General features: G+C 24.0%; 1 protein-coding gene across 1 annotated transcript; it reads right to left on the bottom strand.

Annotated features, from left to right (window-relative positions):
- Positions 1-9,136: 9,136 nt before the first annotated feature.
- Positions 9,137-15,711, bottom strand: LOC145836440 (uncharacterized). Its single transcript, XM_082944239.1, has 5 exons — positions 15,596-15,711; positions 12,126-12,305; positions 10,440-10,575; positions 10,029-10,114; positions 9,137-9,450 (listed from the first exon to the last, which is right to left on the bottom strand). Exons 1-5 carry the CDS (start codon positions 15,709-15,711, stop codon positions 9,282-9,284), a joined length of 687 nt encoding a protein of 228 aa, XP_082800365.1. The 3' UTR covers positions 9,137-9,281.
- Between the last annotated feature and the right edge of the window lie 3,630 nt (positions 15,712-19,341).

The raw sequence follows: 19,341 nt of genomic DNA, 5'->3' as shown, positions 1-19,341 counted from the left end.
GTTATAAATAACCGTTATATACTTTATTTTTGAAAAATATGTAGCTGAAAAAACTTTAAGAAAAATTCAAATGTTTTCGTTCAGTTATAGAAAAACTTGGTGGCATCTTTAGTCCTATTGACGTCATTGACAACGTTTGAACGTTGTAAAATCAAAACCAGCTAATACAAATGTAAAAAAAAAAAAGTTTATTTTGCATTTGATGTTTTGTTATCAATTATAGTTTTATCAACTCGTTTTTACATCATTTTTCAAAAAGATTGACAATCATTACTTTTTTGTATTTGTATACAGCAAAAAAAAACTATGTTAGTACATGAAACATATGCGTGATTTTTAAATATATTTCTTATGTCTAAGGCAATACAAAAACTATTGTTCGGAATAATGATGGTTTTATTTAAAATTGGACTGCTTCTAATCTTTATAACGTAAAACAAATAATTTAAAATTCAACTATGCATTTTGTTTTAGTTAACTGATTACAGGCAAAAAAAAAATTAGTAACATTCTTGAAATGTTATGAAAAAATCTATTTAACTAGCATTTATAGGTTTACTAAAATTTTTGATTAAAAAAAAAACTTTTAACTGACTGTTTAACAAAAAAACTTGTTTATAAGTTAAAATTTTAGAAAAAAAAAATTAAAATTTCAAGGAAATAATTAAATATAGATTACAACTGCTGTAATATTTCACGCTGATTTTAACTATAGGTTGGCTACACCAAATTAATTAAGCGTTAAATAAAATATCGAAACTAGCTATTTTTTTCGAGTTAAATTAGTAAAAATCCTTAATCATCATAATAACTAAAACTTATTTTTTTCTGTTGAAAAAAATATTTGCAAATTAGAATTTCAACTAGATTTATGGATTTTTCTTTTTAAATAAATTTTGTGCATAGTCTATATAAATTATAAACAAGTTTGCAGATGTTGTGAAAAATTTATTTTAATTGAAACTTTTTGTATAAAGACTTTTTTTTTCTGTATAAAATTAATTTAGATAATGATCTCACTTTTAATAGCATTTTTAACTAAACCTCTATAAACTTGATGCTAACAAAAATAAATTTGTAGTTAAATTTATATATTTTATCGATATATTAATAAAGTTTGTTTCAAATTATTTTCAACAACATTTAGATTTCAAATTAAATACGTTTTTACAACCTTTTTTTTTATATTCACTTCACGAAATAATTTTTAATACCAAACAACAATGTTTTTAACACTTAACAATTACTTTTTTGCACGACTGAAAAGAAAAAATTAAAAAAAACAAATTTATATAGAAGTTCTGATACAACTTTACTTTGATACATAAGTGTTAATAAAACATTATTTCATTGTTGTTTGTTACAGATGATTTCAGAGTTAATAAAAGAAAAACTTTTTTCATTTTTAAAATGTACTCCGCTGCTACAAAATAAATCTAAATTACAATATTGCAGACGTTATATTTAAATTATTTTGCTCTATACGCATAAATGCTTAAGGGCGATACAAAACGTAATTAAATTACAATTTTGCAACAATTGATAAAGTCACAAATTGCCCAAATCTTTAAAGTGGCAATAACAAGCTTAAAAATTTTCGAAATTTATACGCTCGTCTACGAATTATAAGCTCCGTTTATACATTTTTGAGATTTTAATCTTATTTAAACATCGTAATAGCTAACCTTGTGTATCCAAAAGCTTCAAATTATAAGTTTTTTTTATTGAATGGTACTAAGCCTTTATCGAAAAACGTTATATTTAATTTAAAAACCACACAAATTCTACATCAACAGTTGGCAGCTTTCAAAAGTCGGCTGGCCAATTTTTCTAAGAAAGTTGCTCGCGGACCGCACTGTATTAAAAACATGTTCCACGGACCGCAGTTAATTTTAATAGTTGTCAGTGTTAATTGATATTAAAATGCTATATTGAAGCAGAAATGTGATAAAATAATCAATACTAAAGCTCTTACAATTGCTAATCATATAAATAAAAGTCTAATTGTAAGTTTTTCTACAAACTAAAGTTTTTGATTGACTAAAAAAAAGTTCTTAGCTTCAAAGTACTTAAAAATTTGACGAAGTACTTTTAGTATAGATAACAACTGCTGTAACATTCAACGCTGATTTTAACTACCGAAATTTATTGTTACACTAAATTAATTAAGCTTTAAATAAAAGATTGAAACGAAGTTACTTTGGTTCACATAAAAAAGTGAATAGCCTTAACCAATATAATTACTAAAACAAAAATAGACTTTTGGTTCCTGTTAAAAAAGTAATTTTCAGATTTGTATTTCAACTTGATACCTGATTTTTTTTCAACTGAATATATTGCATAGCTTATGTAATATATGAACAAGTTAAGACATTTTGATCAGTAAAGATGTTGTGAAAAATTTATTTTAATTAAAACTTTTTCTATCAAGGGTTTGTTTTTCTGTAGAAAAAAAAATATAATGATCTCATTTTTAAAGGCATTTTTAACTAAACCTGTATAAATTCGATACAAACAAAAATAACTTTATAGTTAAATTTATAAAACTTATCGCTTTATTAATAAAGTCTTTTTCTTTTTTTTTCAACAAATTAAAGTTTACAAAATAAATAAGTTTTTACAACCTCTTTTTTATATTCACTCAACTGTATAGTTTTTATAACCAAACAACAATGTTTTAATCACTTAAAAACTACATTTTTGCATGACTGAAAAGCAAAAATAATTTAAAACAAACTTTTATATAACTTCTAGTACAACTTTATTTTGATTATAAATGGCTACATTGTTAATTATATTGTAATAAACATTGTTTCATTATTTCTTGTTACAAATGATTTTAGAATCAATTTAATTTTTTTTTTCATCTTTAAATCATACTACGATGGTAGAAAATAAAAACTAAAGTACAATATTGTAGACGTTATATTTAAATTATTTTTCTTTATACGCCTAAATGCTTAAGGGCGATACAAACCGTAATTAAATTACAATATTGCAACAATTGATAAAGTCACAAATTGCCCAAATTTTTAAAGTGGCAATAACAAGCTTAAAATTTCTCGAAATTTATACGCTCGTCTACAAATTATAAGCTCCGTTTATATATTTTGGTACTTTAATCCTATTTAAACACCGTAATAGATAAATTAATGTATCCAAAAACTTTAAATTATAAGTTTATCTGTTTAGCATAGTTGCTATTTATTCTCTATTAAATTTTTCCTAATATTTTATACTTAAATAAAAGTTTGTAAATTGTTATATGCAGCATTTTTTTGTCTTTTGAAATTTTAAAGTAACATTTTTCTATAGCAAGCTTTGTTTAACTTTTGTACAAAACCGTAATAATAATACCTATAATTTTTTTTTGTTTCAAATACGTGTAAGCTAGTATTATAACCAGTAGACTAGAGATGCTTGCAACATTAAACATTTACAATTAATATTAATTTTACAAAAACAAGTCGTCATTTTAAATACTTATAACATGTTAAGTATCTTATAAAACATATTTTTACTACTATGAAAGTTATAGCTGTTTTATAAAAGACCTGAATTTAGTTTTGTTTTTCGCTGTATAGATGATCAAAGCAAGAAAGATTATTCTTTTTTTAACATTATGGTGTTTTCAATTCAGCATTTGCTTTTAATTTATAAGCTGAACAAACTACTAAATATTTTTAAACGAATCACTTTATAGATGAGCATTTTGCCGCAATCATCGTTATTTTGCTTTGACAACAAATAATCAAAAAAACCAATTAGTGATATAGTACGTATAAAGTAAAACCACGGCTTAATTTACATAAATTTGATCAGATTACTCTGATCATTTTAAGTTTTGCTGAAGGCGAATTTCTTAAGTTTTTTAGTTGCGTGAGAAGCGTTTATGTCAAAATTTTACATTTTATTTGACAGGCGTTATATACAAAACTTTCAGGTGCTTAAAAAATAAGGTTAAATTAACAAATGTAAAGCTTAAACATGCTTTTATTACTTTATGTTGTGATATACATATGTTTAACCGGTTACATGACAATTCAAATTCAGACATTTCAAATTCTTACAAAATTGTTTATACAATGATATCTGAGACATTAATATAAACTTAAATTAAATAAAAAAGTGGTGTTTAGAGTGAATAAAGAGGCTTCTTTAAATTAACAATTAAAAAATACTAACTAAAAAATACTATACTTTTAAACAAGGTTTAGCTATATCTCCAAAAACATTTTTTAATTTTCGAAAAAAAATGTCTGTGGGTATAAATTAGACCTACATTCACGTTTATGACTTTGTTCAAAAATACTTTAACTTTCGTTTTGTGGCTCTTTAGATTTTTTAAGAATTTGAGTTGTTCGAATTTGAAATGACGTACACCCGTTCAACCTTAGTTTGTTAAAATTAGGCTAGTTGTTATCAAACATGTTTTTATTTATTTTCAACTATTTCTTAATGCTATTCTTTAAATATGTCTATCCAAAAACATCAAGAATTTATTATATTTGTCAACAACTTATCCTTACATCCAAAATGAACGAGTATTTTATATTCAAAAATGTAAGTTAAAATGTTTTGTTTTTATTGTTTACAAGTCAAAAAGAAACATTTCATTAACAATGTACAACTTAAAAATGTTTTATTTTGCTTTTATGCATTTAAGTAATAAATACTAATTTTTAACTGTTTGTTTTTATTAGCTTACATATACAAAAAACACAGTAAGTTAGTTTTAAACTTTTGCTTTAACTTTTTCTCCTTAGTTGACAAGGTGCTATATATTTTTAATCTGTTTAAAATATAAAATCTAACTTAATCGAGCAACGAAAATACTATGATGTTGTATTTTCAGAAAAATACGTTTTTATGTTTAATTTTAATGTAATTTGCCTAACATAAACGTTTTTGTTTATAAAGCATACCCATATGTTCTAATAATGAAAAGTTTTATCGAAAAGTATTAGTATTAAAAGTTTATTTAGCATTCCAAGCTTGATGCTAATTAAGTACATTTTTGAAGCTGTCTTATTGCATTGTGTACTTAATTCCGTTCATAAAAAAACATTAAAAAGCATATTTTTTATTAGCAAGAAAAAGTAATAAGAAAAAAAAAAACAGTTTTAAACAATGATACCACTCAATTCTCTGTTTCTGTTGTTATTATGTTTATTTATTTCTACCTTATATGTCTTACTATTGTTATAAAATACATACATTTATTTTTTACCACCTTGCTTAATTGTACATGTAGCAGTTTTTATTTTAAAATTGATTTAAATTTAAGGATATGTTTCTGTTTTGTACGACGAAATTTAATAAATGATCCAAGTTTAACAAATGTACTTGCCAAAATAAATAATGAAATATTTATTATTTTTGTTGAGCCTGTACATATAAAAACTTAAAAATTTAACTTTTTTTCGAAGATAAAGTAAATACTGCTAGTTTTCTTTTCACAGAGTCAAGAGTTTTACATTTAGTTAATAATTTTACGAACAAGTTTGTTAAATATTGCTTAAATTTATTTTTTAGTGTATGGTTTTATTAGATTGAACGTAGAAAGAAATAGTAACCTTATACGTATTTAAATAAAAAATAAACCAAATAAAATGGATTTTTTTCCTTAAACCACTAACGAGCACATAGCTTATTTGATTTTTTAGGAAAACGTTCCTTAACTTTTAGTATAATATAAAGTAAAAAAAATAATTGGAGATATAACAAACACTAAACTGAAGATAAATCAATGAAAGTAAAAACGACCCTCAATTGCACTACAACTACATACACACATCATCATAAACTGTTTATCAAAAATTATGTTGAACACAAGACTCAAAGCAGTCCAGAGTATGTTTGACCGATTTAGATAATTAAAAAAAAAGTAAGTTTTATAAGAACAATCAACAGAAAACTAAAAGCTGTGTTTAAAAGCTAAACTAAAACCTATGTGTAAAAAATTATAATGAAATTTATTTTAAATATTTTTACAAAATTAAGCACTTCTATCAATTAATCTTTTCTTTAAAGTTTTGTTTGTAGTAAGTTTTTTTTTTTTAAATGTTTGCTGCAAATAGTTTCGAAAACTAACTATTATCTAACACTTTTAACATAATAGATAAGAAATTTAGAAAAAAATCCTGTAGATTTCAGTCTTTTGAATTTTGAAGAAACAAATATTTTAACTAAAGTTTATAGTCTTAAAAACTAATCTCATCTAAATACAATGCTAAAAGTTAACAGATACTTAAGAATTTATTTTAATAAAACTAGTTATATGACCTGGTTTGATTTTTTCAAACATGAAGCAAGTTATCTATTTACTTAATTTTCAATGACTGTAAGCTTTTAAATATGTTACTACAGAAAATAAAGTTGTAGTACTAAGATTTGTTTGTTGTATTAGGGATTAACTTTGTTTAAGTCTAGTTAGATTAAAGCAATACATACATTAAAACTTTCCAAGGAGCTAACACATATATAAGTTCAACAAATACATAAATAATTCATTATATTACTTTTACGAATAGCAAACGAATATTTTTTGAAACAAACAGCGTTAAAGAATTCAGCTTTGTTATGTGAGAACTAATTTGATTCACTATCAATACCTATCCACACACACTTTTTATTGAATTAAAAAAATATAATTATGTTAAGATATCATAAAAACAGTTTTATAGCAGTTTTAGATGACACAGGCTATAATATATAAATGAGGATTATATTTATCAGATAAAGTCTTCCCAAGCGGTAAAATTTAAAAAGAGTTATGAAAATAAAAACACTTTAAAATCAAAACTAAAAAAAATTGTTTATTAACCAATACTGCGTACTTAAAATCAGGTTTAAAGCACGTTTAAAAAATTTTATTATAAAAATTCAATTCTAGTTGTTTTACAAAAGTATTTTTTCAGCTAAAAAATAACTCGTGGGTCAGAGATATATGCTTCATATCTTAACTTTAAAACTTATATTGTTTGAACAAACACTTTAATATCAGCAACTTACTCTAATATCAGCACTGAAGAGAAAAATAACCAACAATAACCCAATGCAAGGTAGACTAATTGACGATAAGTAAAACGGTAATTGTAAAATTGTGCAATAATTAAAACATGCCACAAAAAATTAAAGTTTAAACTACGAGGAGTATAACTGAATACCATTTTGTTGTTGGTGGCTTTAAAATAATTTATAGAACAAATAAAAAGAATTACGAAACCATATAAATATGAGGAGAAAACTTTGAGTTAGGGTATTTTTGCCATTTAATAAGTAGTTGAAAAATATGTATCAATTTAATACTACAGAGAAAAACAATCAAGTATTTAATGATTTAACTTTTTTTAAAACCTATTGTCAGTTCGAAATAGCTGCTTAAAAAACATATTTTATAGTTTATAATTAGTTAAACTACAGTTCTTTAAAAAAAATAGTAGATGTTTAATTCAATGAAAGCTCACAGTATAAAATCACAACTGCTACGCAAAGTCAACGGTCGTGTTTGTTGTAATATGCACATAAAACTAAAATTGTTTTTAGTTCTTATTGCAAAAAACAAGTTTTCATAAAACTCTTCAAAATCTCAAAAACCTTGTTAGTAAAATCTTTTCATGATAGAAGAAAAGAGCCTAAAAGTAAAATATCCATGGTTTAAAACTAGCCAGAATTTCATTTTATAAGTTATGTTTAAAGTTTTAAGTAAAACCTTAAACTTTTCAAAAATTAGTATACTTTTTAACAAGCAGTGATGTGCAAATATTACTAACCTATTACAAGTTATTACTAATGTTGTCAACTTGGTCAACTTCCTTAAACGTATTACAGTGTAAATGTGTATTAACTGTTTTATAAGTTTAATAAAATGTTATGTTTGTTTCTGTAAATTAAACTTAAGCACTCACCTTAGAGTTCGAAACAAATTTAAGACATATAAACTACTTTAAAATGTTTTTCTCTACTAACCAAGTATTTTAGACAAAAAAAAACTTATGGTACATATAACAATATATAGCTAATATTAAACTATTCTTGTTCAATTAACTTTTTTGTACTGTGGTTTTTAATTAGAGTTTTTTTTTCACTAAAATTAGTTAACAGATTCTTACTTAAAAACGTTACTCTTAAGGAAGAAGTTTTAAAAAACTCAATAAATAAAAGTTTCTATTAATATAAAGGTTAAAATTAACAAAAGTAAGTAAATTATTACAAAGCAAAGTCATCATAAATTACAAAAATAATATTAGTTTTTACAAGTAAAAAGTTGATTGGCCGCATATTGTATTGCAAAATACAATACTTTACTGTTAAGCAAAAAATAACTATAAAATAACAAATAAAATTTCGTTGCAATACATCATTTTTTTAATTATTACACAGTACTATATAAAGCAGACATGTGATATACTTTTAATTAAAGACTCTTTTATAAAGCATTAAGTATAAAAATGTACAAAAAAATTTCAAACTTTACAAAAGCATGATGGAAAAAAAAGTCAAACCAAATATTTTGTTTTTTTTACAAGAATAACGTTTTAGCAGCAATAAATGAAGTATAATAATCAGAACAAAAACAGTACTTTCAAATATGGCATACGTAAGCTACTTTTCTATTGCACATTTTATTTGATTAAACATATGAAGACAGTACTATATTTTAACAAAAAAATAAATATATATCACAAATAATTACAGATACACAATAAACTTAAACTAATTAAATGAATTTTATATAACTTGGAAGAAATTAAATGAAAAAACTGCAAAAACAACTTACTTATTTTGGTATATACATCAATATTTGGTGTGCATAGCAGTATTTTAAGTCATTAAAAGCAATTTTAAGTTAAACAATTTCAAGAAATAACAAAAAAAAAATATTTAAGATATACAACATTATTTTAGCTTTAAAAAGACAAAAATAAGGTTAGAAACTCATACATTAAGTAATCATTTATACACATATTATAAATATTCTTAAGTATTTATGAAAACAAACTATTGCTTGTTTTTAAACTTAAAAATATTTTCTTTTTTTAAGTTTTAATTAAACAGTTCATTTTAATAATAAACTTTACGACTTATACCAGAAGCAGCTTTTGAGTAATAAAATATTTTTTGATACCAAAAGTAACATATGTTTGAAACTATCTATAAAAATGTACAAAAATAAACACTGTCCATTATACAATAAAACTGAGAATTTAAAACTCGGCTACCATATTAGACTGGTGTTTTTTTTTATGTCAGTGCAAATTCAAACATTAACTTCAAAACTACACTTCAAATTCGTTTATTTCTCTTATTTCACCGAGGCACTTGTTTTTCTCAGCCACCTTCAAACTGATCTGATGCTTCACGTCTTCAATCATGGCCTGCCTCTGAACGAGTTGCGAGTTCAGCGATGCGTTCTCCCTCTCCGCCTCTTCAAGTTGCTTTTTCGCACTTAAGTTTTTTTTTAATATTACAAACGGGATTGTATGAGTATAAGTTGAAATGAGTTTCTTGATATTCTTTTTTAATTAATTTATGTCAAAACAAGATTCTCAAGTAAATTTTTTTATTTAATTTTTAAGCAATTTTGACATCATTAAACAAGTACGTATTTAGTATTTTTTCAAATAATATATCTCATTTAAAGTTTCTTAAAATGTGTATGTTGGTTATGTATTTTGAAAAGTTATCCAATGGAGGTTTGAAATCATAAGCCTAGAAACGTGGCACATGAAATTAAAAAAAAAAACATTATTGTCTTCTATCCTAAAAACAACAGTAAAAAACATACTTTATTGTTTTCTCGCCGCGTCTGTTTGCTTTTTCAAAACAAAAAAAAACAACTACAAACTTTAACTTTAGTCAAATATATCTCAAAAGTTACTTAATTTTTCAATTTTAAAACCAATTAATAATTAGTTGAAGTTTAACTTGTAAAAAACTATTTTACCATCCCACTCCAAAATGGTATCAACTGTACTGAAATAAAAAAAAAAAAAAATAAAATATAACTATTTTGTTAAAACTACTTTTCAAGTTCTTGTTGCAATTCTTCTTCTTCGTCTTCACTGATATCTTCCTTCTTCAACTCTTCTACTTCCTTTTCAAGTTCCATCTTGTTACAAAAAATAAGTTGCTATGATACTGTACTAGTACATGAAAAATGTTTCAAATATCTTTAAAAATCAATAAAAATAAAACCAGGAAGATGCTTAAAAACTTATAACCCAGGTTTGAAGTTAAAATACTAGGACAGTGTAGCAAAGGCTGAAATTTATAAAAGTGTTTATGCTATTTCGAAGTTTGAAAACATGATTTATAAAAAAGAGTGTTATTGTAAAAAAGTGTTTTTCTTGCATAATGAAACAACGAAATCTTTTTTTGAAAATAAATGGTTCTAAAACATAAAAACTTTACTAAAGCAAAGCAACACAACTCACCTTATTTTTTTCCAAACTTTCATTGATACTTTTGACTTCTTCAAGCCTTCTCCTTACTTGGTTCAGCGTGTAGTTTCTGGCTTGCACCTTTCTGCAGGCTTCCTCACAGCAGCGTTCCGTCTCTTCTTTCGCCTTGCTGTAAATTACAGTAAATTTTATCAACTACAGGTGATGGTTCTAGCATGCATGTTGCCTCATGCACTGTTAGTTTGTATTGTTAAAGTAAAAAAGTTTTAGTTTGAAACAAGGTTAACATAAATTCACCTGAACTTAAAAATACACATTTAAATTAGTTTTAGTATTTTTTTGTTTTGTATATCTTTTGTATATGTATTATCGAATAGAGTGAAGGTGATACTGTGTTAGAGTAGGTTTATTATTAGGTGAGCCATATTTAACAGAAAGATCCATACACAACTATTATTTTTACAATATAATCTGATAGCTTCCTATATTTTTAAACTTGAAAAAGTCGCAATTTTTTTCGCCACCGAAATCTTATAGTAAATAAAATATTTAATTTGCACATTTTTATTTAAATCAGAAGGTACAAATAAGTATGTATGTATATATACAAGTACTGACCAAAATAATCATATAATAAATAGAACTAAGATTTTTGTTAATTGTTTACTTTATTAAAGATCATTTTATTATGTTTAACATTTGAGCTATCACTTTAAAAAAAATAATACAAGTTATAAAAATCTTTAAAAAATATTGTCAATGAGAAATTAATGTACTTTCAAATTAAGTTAAAACAAAACTACTTGAAAATCTAAATTATGTAGCTTGTATTCATGAATTTTAGCAAAACAATTTGAAAATCCTAATAAAAATTATATTCATTTTTTTAAGGATAACACGTGTCATCTTGGATGACTATCAAATTAATTAAATCTTTAATAAATCAAGCTTTATTACTACTAGACAAGTAAAAAATTAAGGGTGAATGAATAATTTAATAGCAAAAAATTCTAAGTAAAACAATGTTTAAAAAACGTATTTAAAAATTTTAGTATTATCATTAAAAAGTAATCTATCGCCTAATTTTATTTGTTTAAACAAATGTAAAAAACACTTTTAATTACGCAATTAAAAATTGTTCCTTTTTTGACCTGCCGACCACTGATCTAGAGTGTTTTAAGGAAATAATCAACTTCAGGTTCGCCACTCGCTGAGTGAGCAAAAACTGGCCTGACTTGGGCTTGGTTTATAAAAAAATTGAAACAAAAAACTTAAATGAGCCCAAATTTAAAAAAACTATTGATCGAGTTTATATATGTATGTAACCTATAAATATTAAAATAATAACAATAATACTTAATAAAAACTTAAGTTAAAAAAATAACTAAATAATTAAATTTAGTATAAGATTTATAAAAAATAGCCTGATTTAGCCTGAGTTTTTCAAAGTTAATAAGTCTGAGTTATCATGAGTAGCCTGAGTGTGTGACAACTCTGTAACTTATAGTCATTTTACTTATAAATTACCTAACAGGCAGTTTTTTTTTTAAATACATACCAAAACTATAGCTTAAACATCTTCTTTTGATCGAGATTTCAAGTTATAAATAAAAAATAAATTATACTTACAGCATTGTAATTTTTGAAAAGTCCAAGATATTAAAAACATCTCTAAATTAATTGAATTAACAATTTTAACAGGTAAAACAGACTTTTTACCTTGCAATTAAAATGTTTTGATCCAGTTCTTCTTCCTTTTCACAGCAATTATTTTGTTCCCTCAATGTTTTCAAACTGCCCTCTGCATCTTGTTTTTCCTTGGTAAGAAATTCAATCTCATTGATTATTGACTCGTTTCTGCTAGTCGCACTTTCAAGTTCCTTCCTCATCAATGATATTCTGTGCAGCAAAAAAAAACATAAACCTTACAATTGTAAACTTGTAGCTTTGTATTTTTTTTGTTTTAACAACTAAATTGTATACTCACACTATGGATGTATGATAGTTTATTTACTAGTAATAAAACTTGTTTTTTAGAAATATGCAAGTGATTCAAATAAATATAGTTTTTATAGTAAAAAATTAGTCAGTTAATCTATTTTGAAATTATTCGTTACACCTACAGAATTAAATAACTATTTACTAGTTATAACTTTAGATGAAATTTTTATTGTATACTTTTGAAAATTTCCTTTTTTCAAAAATACAACTTTAAGTACAACTATGTTTAAAAACATATAAGTAGAATAAATTTTTTTGTTCTTTAATATTGTACATTATACTAAACAAAACAGGTACATAAGCGAGTCTAAAAACTTTTCTTTAAAAAACTGGTTTTTTCAGTGAATTAAAGAAATTGCTTTTTTAAGAAAGAACTTAATAAGGTTTTTTTCTAATACATAACAACTTGTATTTACTTTTAAAGTATAATAAATTGTGGGAGAAGATTTATGTACAAAAGTTAATTACTTTTATAACTGTTTTAAATTTCTTTAAGAGTATATATTTTTTTATATAACTGATTGAGTTAATACCTTTGGTTACATGTCATCTATAATACGATTGTAAAACTTTTAGAATTTACTCTTAAGTTTAGTTTCTTTCTATTACTTAAAATATTGAAGTTTATGCATACTATTAAAACTATCATAATTTACTTTAGTATGACAGCATTGCTAATTATTTTATTTTTGTTTTATTTTAAAGAATAATTTTCAAGTTACTCTTTTTCTTTTACTTTAAACCTTACTCTCTATTTTTAAGATGACTAGTTTAAGATAAATTTATCTGTTTATAGTTAACTTTAAATTTAAAGTGAAAAAAAATATTTAAACTAAAATTTCTTCAACAATATCAGGCTTGCCACTGTTTGAGGCTAAAAAAAGTCTGAGTTTGATAAAATACTTTAAATCTGATTCTTCTCATTTCAAAAAGTTATTATTAATTAACTAATGTGCATAAAAAACATTTAAGTGTGCACCAGGGACATAGCTTGGTACGTTTCTGCAAACCTACAGAAACAATACTTACATGCAAAAAACTTGCTTTTATTTCAGCTTGAAAATACTTCAGCTTTCTTAGCTTTTAGTATTCATTTATACTTAGTTATGCACTCTTGAGAGATAATTTTGACATACATGTACTCTTTAGCATTTTTAGTGTCGTAAAAATAAAACGAATTAAATACATAAAAATTGTAACATTTAGCGCGTTAAAGCTTTAATTTTTCAAAAAGCTGCATTGCAAAATTGATTCTAATGGAAACTGTAGCTTCAAAAATCAAAACTTGCATAACTTGTTGCTACTATTGACGACGTTAGATGTTTGATTTTGAAAACAATATAAATTTTTTTGAGTTAAATTTTATTATTGTTTATACTTATTTTTAATGAATGTTTTCTGGGTTTACACAAGTGGCATGACATAAAGAGTCATAGAGCGTGAGGAGCAAAATAAATTTCCTTGTATACAGTTATCACTCGTACTTCAACATTCCATTTTTGATGTATTAACATAACTGCATATTTTCAGATTAAAGTCAATAACATTAGAGGTAGTTTAAATTGCTGTGTTCCCGCTAGGACGTAATCACAAGTTATTTCAGATTTTTTAATTTTTTGCAGATTTGTAACTTTTTTGAGCTAGCTACGTCCCTGGTGTGCACAAAAAATTTTTGTTGTATAAATTATAGTAAAATTTATGCACAGAATTTTCTATTTTTGTTTTTCATAGTTAGTTATTACCAAGTTTTAATATGTCAATTAACTACAAATACAACTAAACCTTAAAAAGTATTTCATATAAATAAAAAACTTGAAATTAAACTGTCTGCTGTGCAAAAAATTATATGGGTAATTCACTGTATTCTGATATTCATAATGTTAAAAACTACTGTTTTGGGCTTAAATGTACTTATTTTCTATTTTTGAGTAACCAAAAGCAAAACTATTAATATCTTTTACACCAGGTGTTTAAAAGACTTATTAAAAATATATTTGTTTTAAAGGTACAGCAACCAGCAAGGTAGAAAACTTTAGCAAACCATTTGTTAGTACACAATACAATTTATGAAGATGAAAAGTAAAACATAACTATTATAATACTTAAAGCTAAATGAACTCAAACTCATCTAATATCTAACAAAACTAGCCTGATTTTTTTAAATATCTCAACAAAGTTTAAACTAATCTGGTTTGGCCTCAGTTATCCCAAGTTAGATTGAGACTTTAAAAAATTTCAAACTAGCTTGAGTAGTTTGATTGTGTGCAACAAGAAAAATACATACACCTAACATTTTGAAAGTTTTACTTGAAACCATATTATAATTTTTACTTTACTTCATTTTAGCTTGAAAGATAATAAAATTACAATTTTAATTATTTTCTGTTAGTTATTTTGTTCAGTAGATTTAAACTAGAAGACAGCTTTACCAAGGTCCAACTTATTTTAAATTAAATTTGTAAATCAACATTATGCTGTACTAAAACTTAATTAGAAATAAAAACTTCAAGTAAAACAAAAATAAAAACTAAACAATCAGTAATTACCTAGCAAATTGTCGCACTAATATCAGACTGAAATTATACAATATTTGATGTTTTTAACCATAAATTTAGGCTAAAAATAAATGTTTTTTGAGTAATATCTTAAGTCTAAAAAGATACTATGTTTTAAACAAGCTATATAATTATATCAATATAGTTATTTACTTATTAAAAAAATAAACAATATAAAAACTTTTATTAGTAAGATTGTATTCTATATATTTTCAAAGTCAAATCACATAAACGCTAGATTATTTTTAAGCTGAAATTAAAGATGGACTTTCAGATAATAAAATTCAAAATATCATATCTATTAAAAAGAAAAACATTGTAATTTTAGCCTAAAATTATGGTTAAAAATTCATATAATTTCAGCTTGATATTGGTGTGACATCATGTTAAGTAATTACCTAAAGATCAAAACAGGAATAATGAAAAAACAAATTATAAACAGTCTCAATTTATCTAATTTTATATATTTTAAGAGTATAGATAGTATATACTAGTTTTATTTAGATTTAGTAAAGTATAAACTTCTGTTTTAATGTGAAATACCTAAGAAAACTAGAAATTAAAATTCTTACTTTTAGTCAAATGAAGAAGTTTTTTCTGAACATTTAAATATTAAAAACAAAAAAAGCTTACTTAGCAGTTAAACTGCGATTATCTTCTTCCTTTTCATTAATAGCCAGTTCTACTTGTGTAATTTTAGCAAAGACTTCTTCAATTTTTGTTTCATAGTCTTCTATTTGATTTGTCATATTTTGCAAACGCTCCTTAAGACTCTTAAAACGACTGCTCATTTTTATAAATCTACAACTTGAAATTATTTATAAAACCTTTAAAACGTAGTAAAATGTACACTTGATTGACAATATTCATTAAAAAAAAAACCCAAGGCTTTAAGAACCTACTTAATATTAAGGAATTATAAAGACTTAAATATTTAAGTTTCTTGGGATAGTTTTATCTTAACTTTAACTTTTGATACAAGTTATTTCATTAAATAATAAATAAGTCAGACTTCTACAAACTACGCAAAATAGTATATACATTGTTTATTTATAGGTAAAAAAATACAGTAAGGAACAACTTGATTTTTACTGTAAGCTAGATTCAAACAGTGTGGCCACTGGTGTTTTTAAACTTTTACCTGATTTTCTTATTTTGTTCCAGGATTTATAAAGTATAACTTTTCTAGTACTTTTATAGTTTTATACTTTTGTAGTTTTATGTTTGAGGTTATAAATTTAAAAAAAGTAGTTCTCAACTTATTTGAAAATAAGGAGACAAATATACATAACTAATTAATCAAAATTTTATTTGTTAAACCCAGTTTCACCCTTTAAGTGATCTTCAGTTACAATTTAAATCTGAAAAATAAAAGTTAAACAAAACATGGAAGGTACTAAAAAAACAAGTAAATTAGAAATTGTAACTTATGATATTTAGAAAGTTTTGAGTCTTAAGCATGAGAATTGTATGTACTAGAATTACTAAACAAATAAAAAACCTTAACTTAGGTATTGAACATAAAACTACTAGATTTAAAAATACAATCAGCTTAAAGTGAATAAATAAGCTAAATGACTTACATATTACCATAAACAAAGGGATTTGAATTAAATTTATAACTTGATAAACTACTAGCTAGCTGAAGTTACATTGAACTAATTTAAATTAAAATTTTTCAATACATGGTAGTATGTAAGTCATTTAGTTTATTTATTCACTTTAAGCTGATTGTATTTTTAAATCTAGTAGTTTCATGTTCAATACCAAAGTTAAGGTTTTTAATTTATTTAGTAATTCTAGTACATACAATTCTCATGCTTAAGACTCAAAACTTTCTAAATATCATAAATTACATTTTCTACTTTACTAGTTTTTTTTAGTATCTTCCATGTTTTGTTTATATTTTTCAGATTTAAATTGTAACTGAAGATCCCTTAAAGGATGAAACTGAGTTTTACAAATAAAATTTTGATTAATTTATGTTGTACTTCTATAGTAAAAAATTTAACACGATTAAAAATAAGTGTTCTAAAAGTATAAAATTATTGAATTTATACTACTGTATACTACTTGAAATGTATATTACAATAAATACAACTAACACAAAACAGGATATATAATTTTTTGTACATATTAATTACTTTTTATCTATCTTAAATCACATTATTTAGTATTATTACAACTGCTCAAAATTCCAGGTTTTTAAAAAAAAATGTTATAGTTTTTGTTCAAAATTGGAGATTTTTCCTAATAAAATGGTCAATCTTCATTAACTTCAGATTTTAATATTTGCTTCAACTAGAATGTGGACTTTTTACCCATTATGTAAAATTAATAATCTAAAATAAACAATCAAAAAGCTTAGAAAATGAGTAGTTATTTAACCTTGCTTGTAAATAAATCACGTGACAAACCTCATAATACTTTTGTTCAACTACTTGGAGAAAAAAAAATTTAAATTATTTACTTTTAAACATCTAATAGATACTGTAATCAAAATTTTTAAAATCATGCATTTATACAAATAATCAGCTTATGATTTTACAACCAGCAAACTTAAATTAAAATTTGATAATCTTGTCATTTTAATTCAATCATGCATCATTAGCCTAAGATCTTATTCTAAGATCAGTAACAGAAAACAAAACATACAAAAAATTATTTATAATGGATCTTAATGAAAACACATATTTTGTAGAATTTAACCTTGCTATCCGACATTTTTAGTTGCATAACACAATTCGAGTAAATTTTGAGATATAAGCGACCAAAGTTGATGACCTCAAAAGGCTCCTAATGCAAAACAAAAAAAAGGTTGTTATTTGAAAACTTTTAAGTATAAACTGGAAGCTAGTTTTTAGAGAATATAAAACTTTTAATTAGTATTTGAGATATAGACATTTTTGTTTACGTTTATAATACAAATGTATAGACTGCAATTTTTCATTGTCAGTTTCTCAAAAATCTATAAATTTACTAAAAATCTATCTTCCCCTTCTTTTTTTAACAATTTTATCTTTAATATTCACATAATATAATTCTATAAATAATATTTAAATGGATTGAATGCAAAATATTTTTTTTTATTAAAAAAGTATATTAAAAAAAAAGTCACTTGTTTTTTTTATTTTTTTATATAAAATTTTTTTTTATCAATATATTATAAAACTGTAACCTCATAAGTCTTTTAAACTATAAAATCTTTAAGGTCTCCAGCTTGAAAATTTAAAGAGAAATATATTTTTAGTAAATTTATAGTGTTTTGAGAAACTTACAATAAAAAAATTGCAGACTTTTTACAAAAAAAATATAAATATCAAAAACTAATCAAAAATTTTATATTCTCTAAAAAATTACTTCCAGTTTATACTTTAAGTTTTCATATTACAACCACTTTTTTTTTTTTGTAATTTTCAAGTAAGTAACACAATAATATGTTATTTGAAACCAGTTAGTTAAATGTGTAATTTAAATTATTTAACAGTTGTGCAACAATTCAATAAACAGAACTTGTCTTTTTATTTACTACCATCATCAATCAATTGGTAAATATCTAATTACAAAAACCTCAGTTGTTATTTTATTTCTATAAGCCTCTTTCGATACACATTTTAATGCTTAAGATTGTTTAAAAAACCCAATACCATACATTCTTAGATAGTTAATGACCTCCAATATCTTACTTGATTTTCAATCTTTTAACATATATTTTTAGCATACTCCTCACTCCCACCCAAATCAATTCCCACTCAAGATTTTTTTTTTCCTTTCTTTTATTGTTACTATTGCTGTTACCCTTGATCAGTTATCTTTTTTTTTTTTTTTTTTTTACTTTAAACAAATTGGATGGGAATTGGGTTAGGTTTAAATCAATTAAGTGGGAATTAAGCAGGTTAGAGTTATTTGGGTAGAAATTGTGCGCAGCTTTGAACAGAGCATGTCTCAAAAATTTTACATAACCTTAATTGTTGCAAAAGTTGTAATGATGATTTTTACCATATCATATATAATATATATAGTATATATTACCATCAAAATTTTATCTCAGTAAACTTGATGATTTTAATGTCTTTAAAAAGTAAAAAGACATTAAAAAAAAACTTAAAATGAATCCTGACATTTTAAGGTTACTGAGATCAGCTAACTTAACTCAAAAAGTAGCAACCCTAGTTGTTGTGTGGTCAACTATCCTGTTGTTAATATCCTAATATGTGCAAAAAAAGGACTAAGTGTGTTATATTATGATATAACGAAATATTGAAACTAATTCTACCAAATGTTGTTCAAAATCTATAAAAAGCTTGCTTGAGTTTTTCAGAAATTTTAAAATTACTTAGAGATTCTTAAAAAAAAAACTGTCCTGAATCAACCTGAGT

Source organism: Thalia democratica, chromosome 5 (genome assembly GCF_965202585.1).
Source record: "Thalia democratica chromosome 5, ktThaDemo2.hap1.1, whole genome shotgun sequence".
Taxonomy (NCBI): Eukaryota; Metazoa; Chordata; class Thaliacea; order Salpida; family Salpidae; genus Thalia; species Thalia democratica.
The sequence above is the reverse complement of the archived record's forward strand: the minus strand, read 5'-3'. Positions and strand labels throughout refer to the sequence as shown.

Bases quoted from the DNA above. Each gene is read 5' to 3' on its own strand.
- LOC145836440 (XM_082944239.1), bottom strand. From the start codon at position 15,711: ATGACAAATCAAATAGAAGACTATGAAACAAAAATTGAAGAAGTCTTT. The intron at 12,306-15,595 runs GTAAGCTTTTTT...TTTGCTGCACAG, and splicing joins AATCGCAGTTTAACTGCTAA to AATATCATTGATGAGGAAGG. The intron at 10,576-12,125 runs GTAAAAAGTCTG...TGTAATTTACAG, and splicing joins CAAAACATTTTAATTGCAAG to CAAGGCGAAAGAAGAGACGG.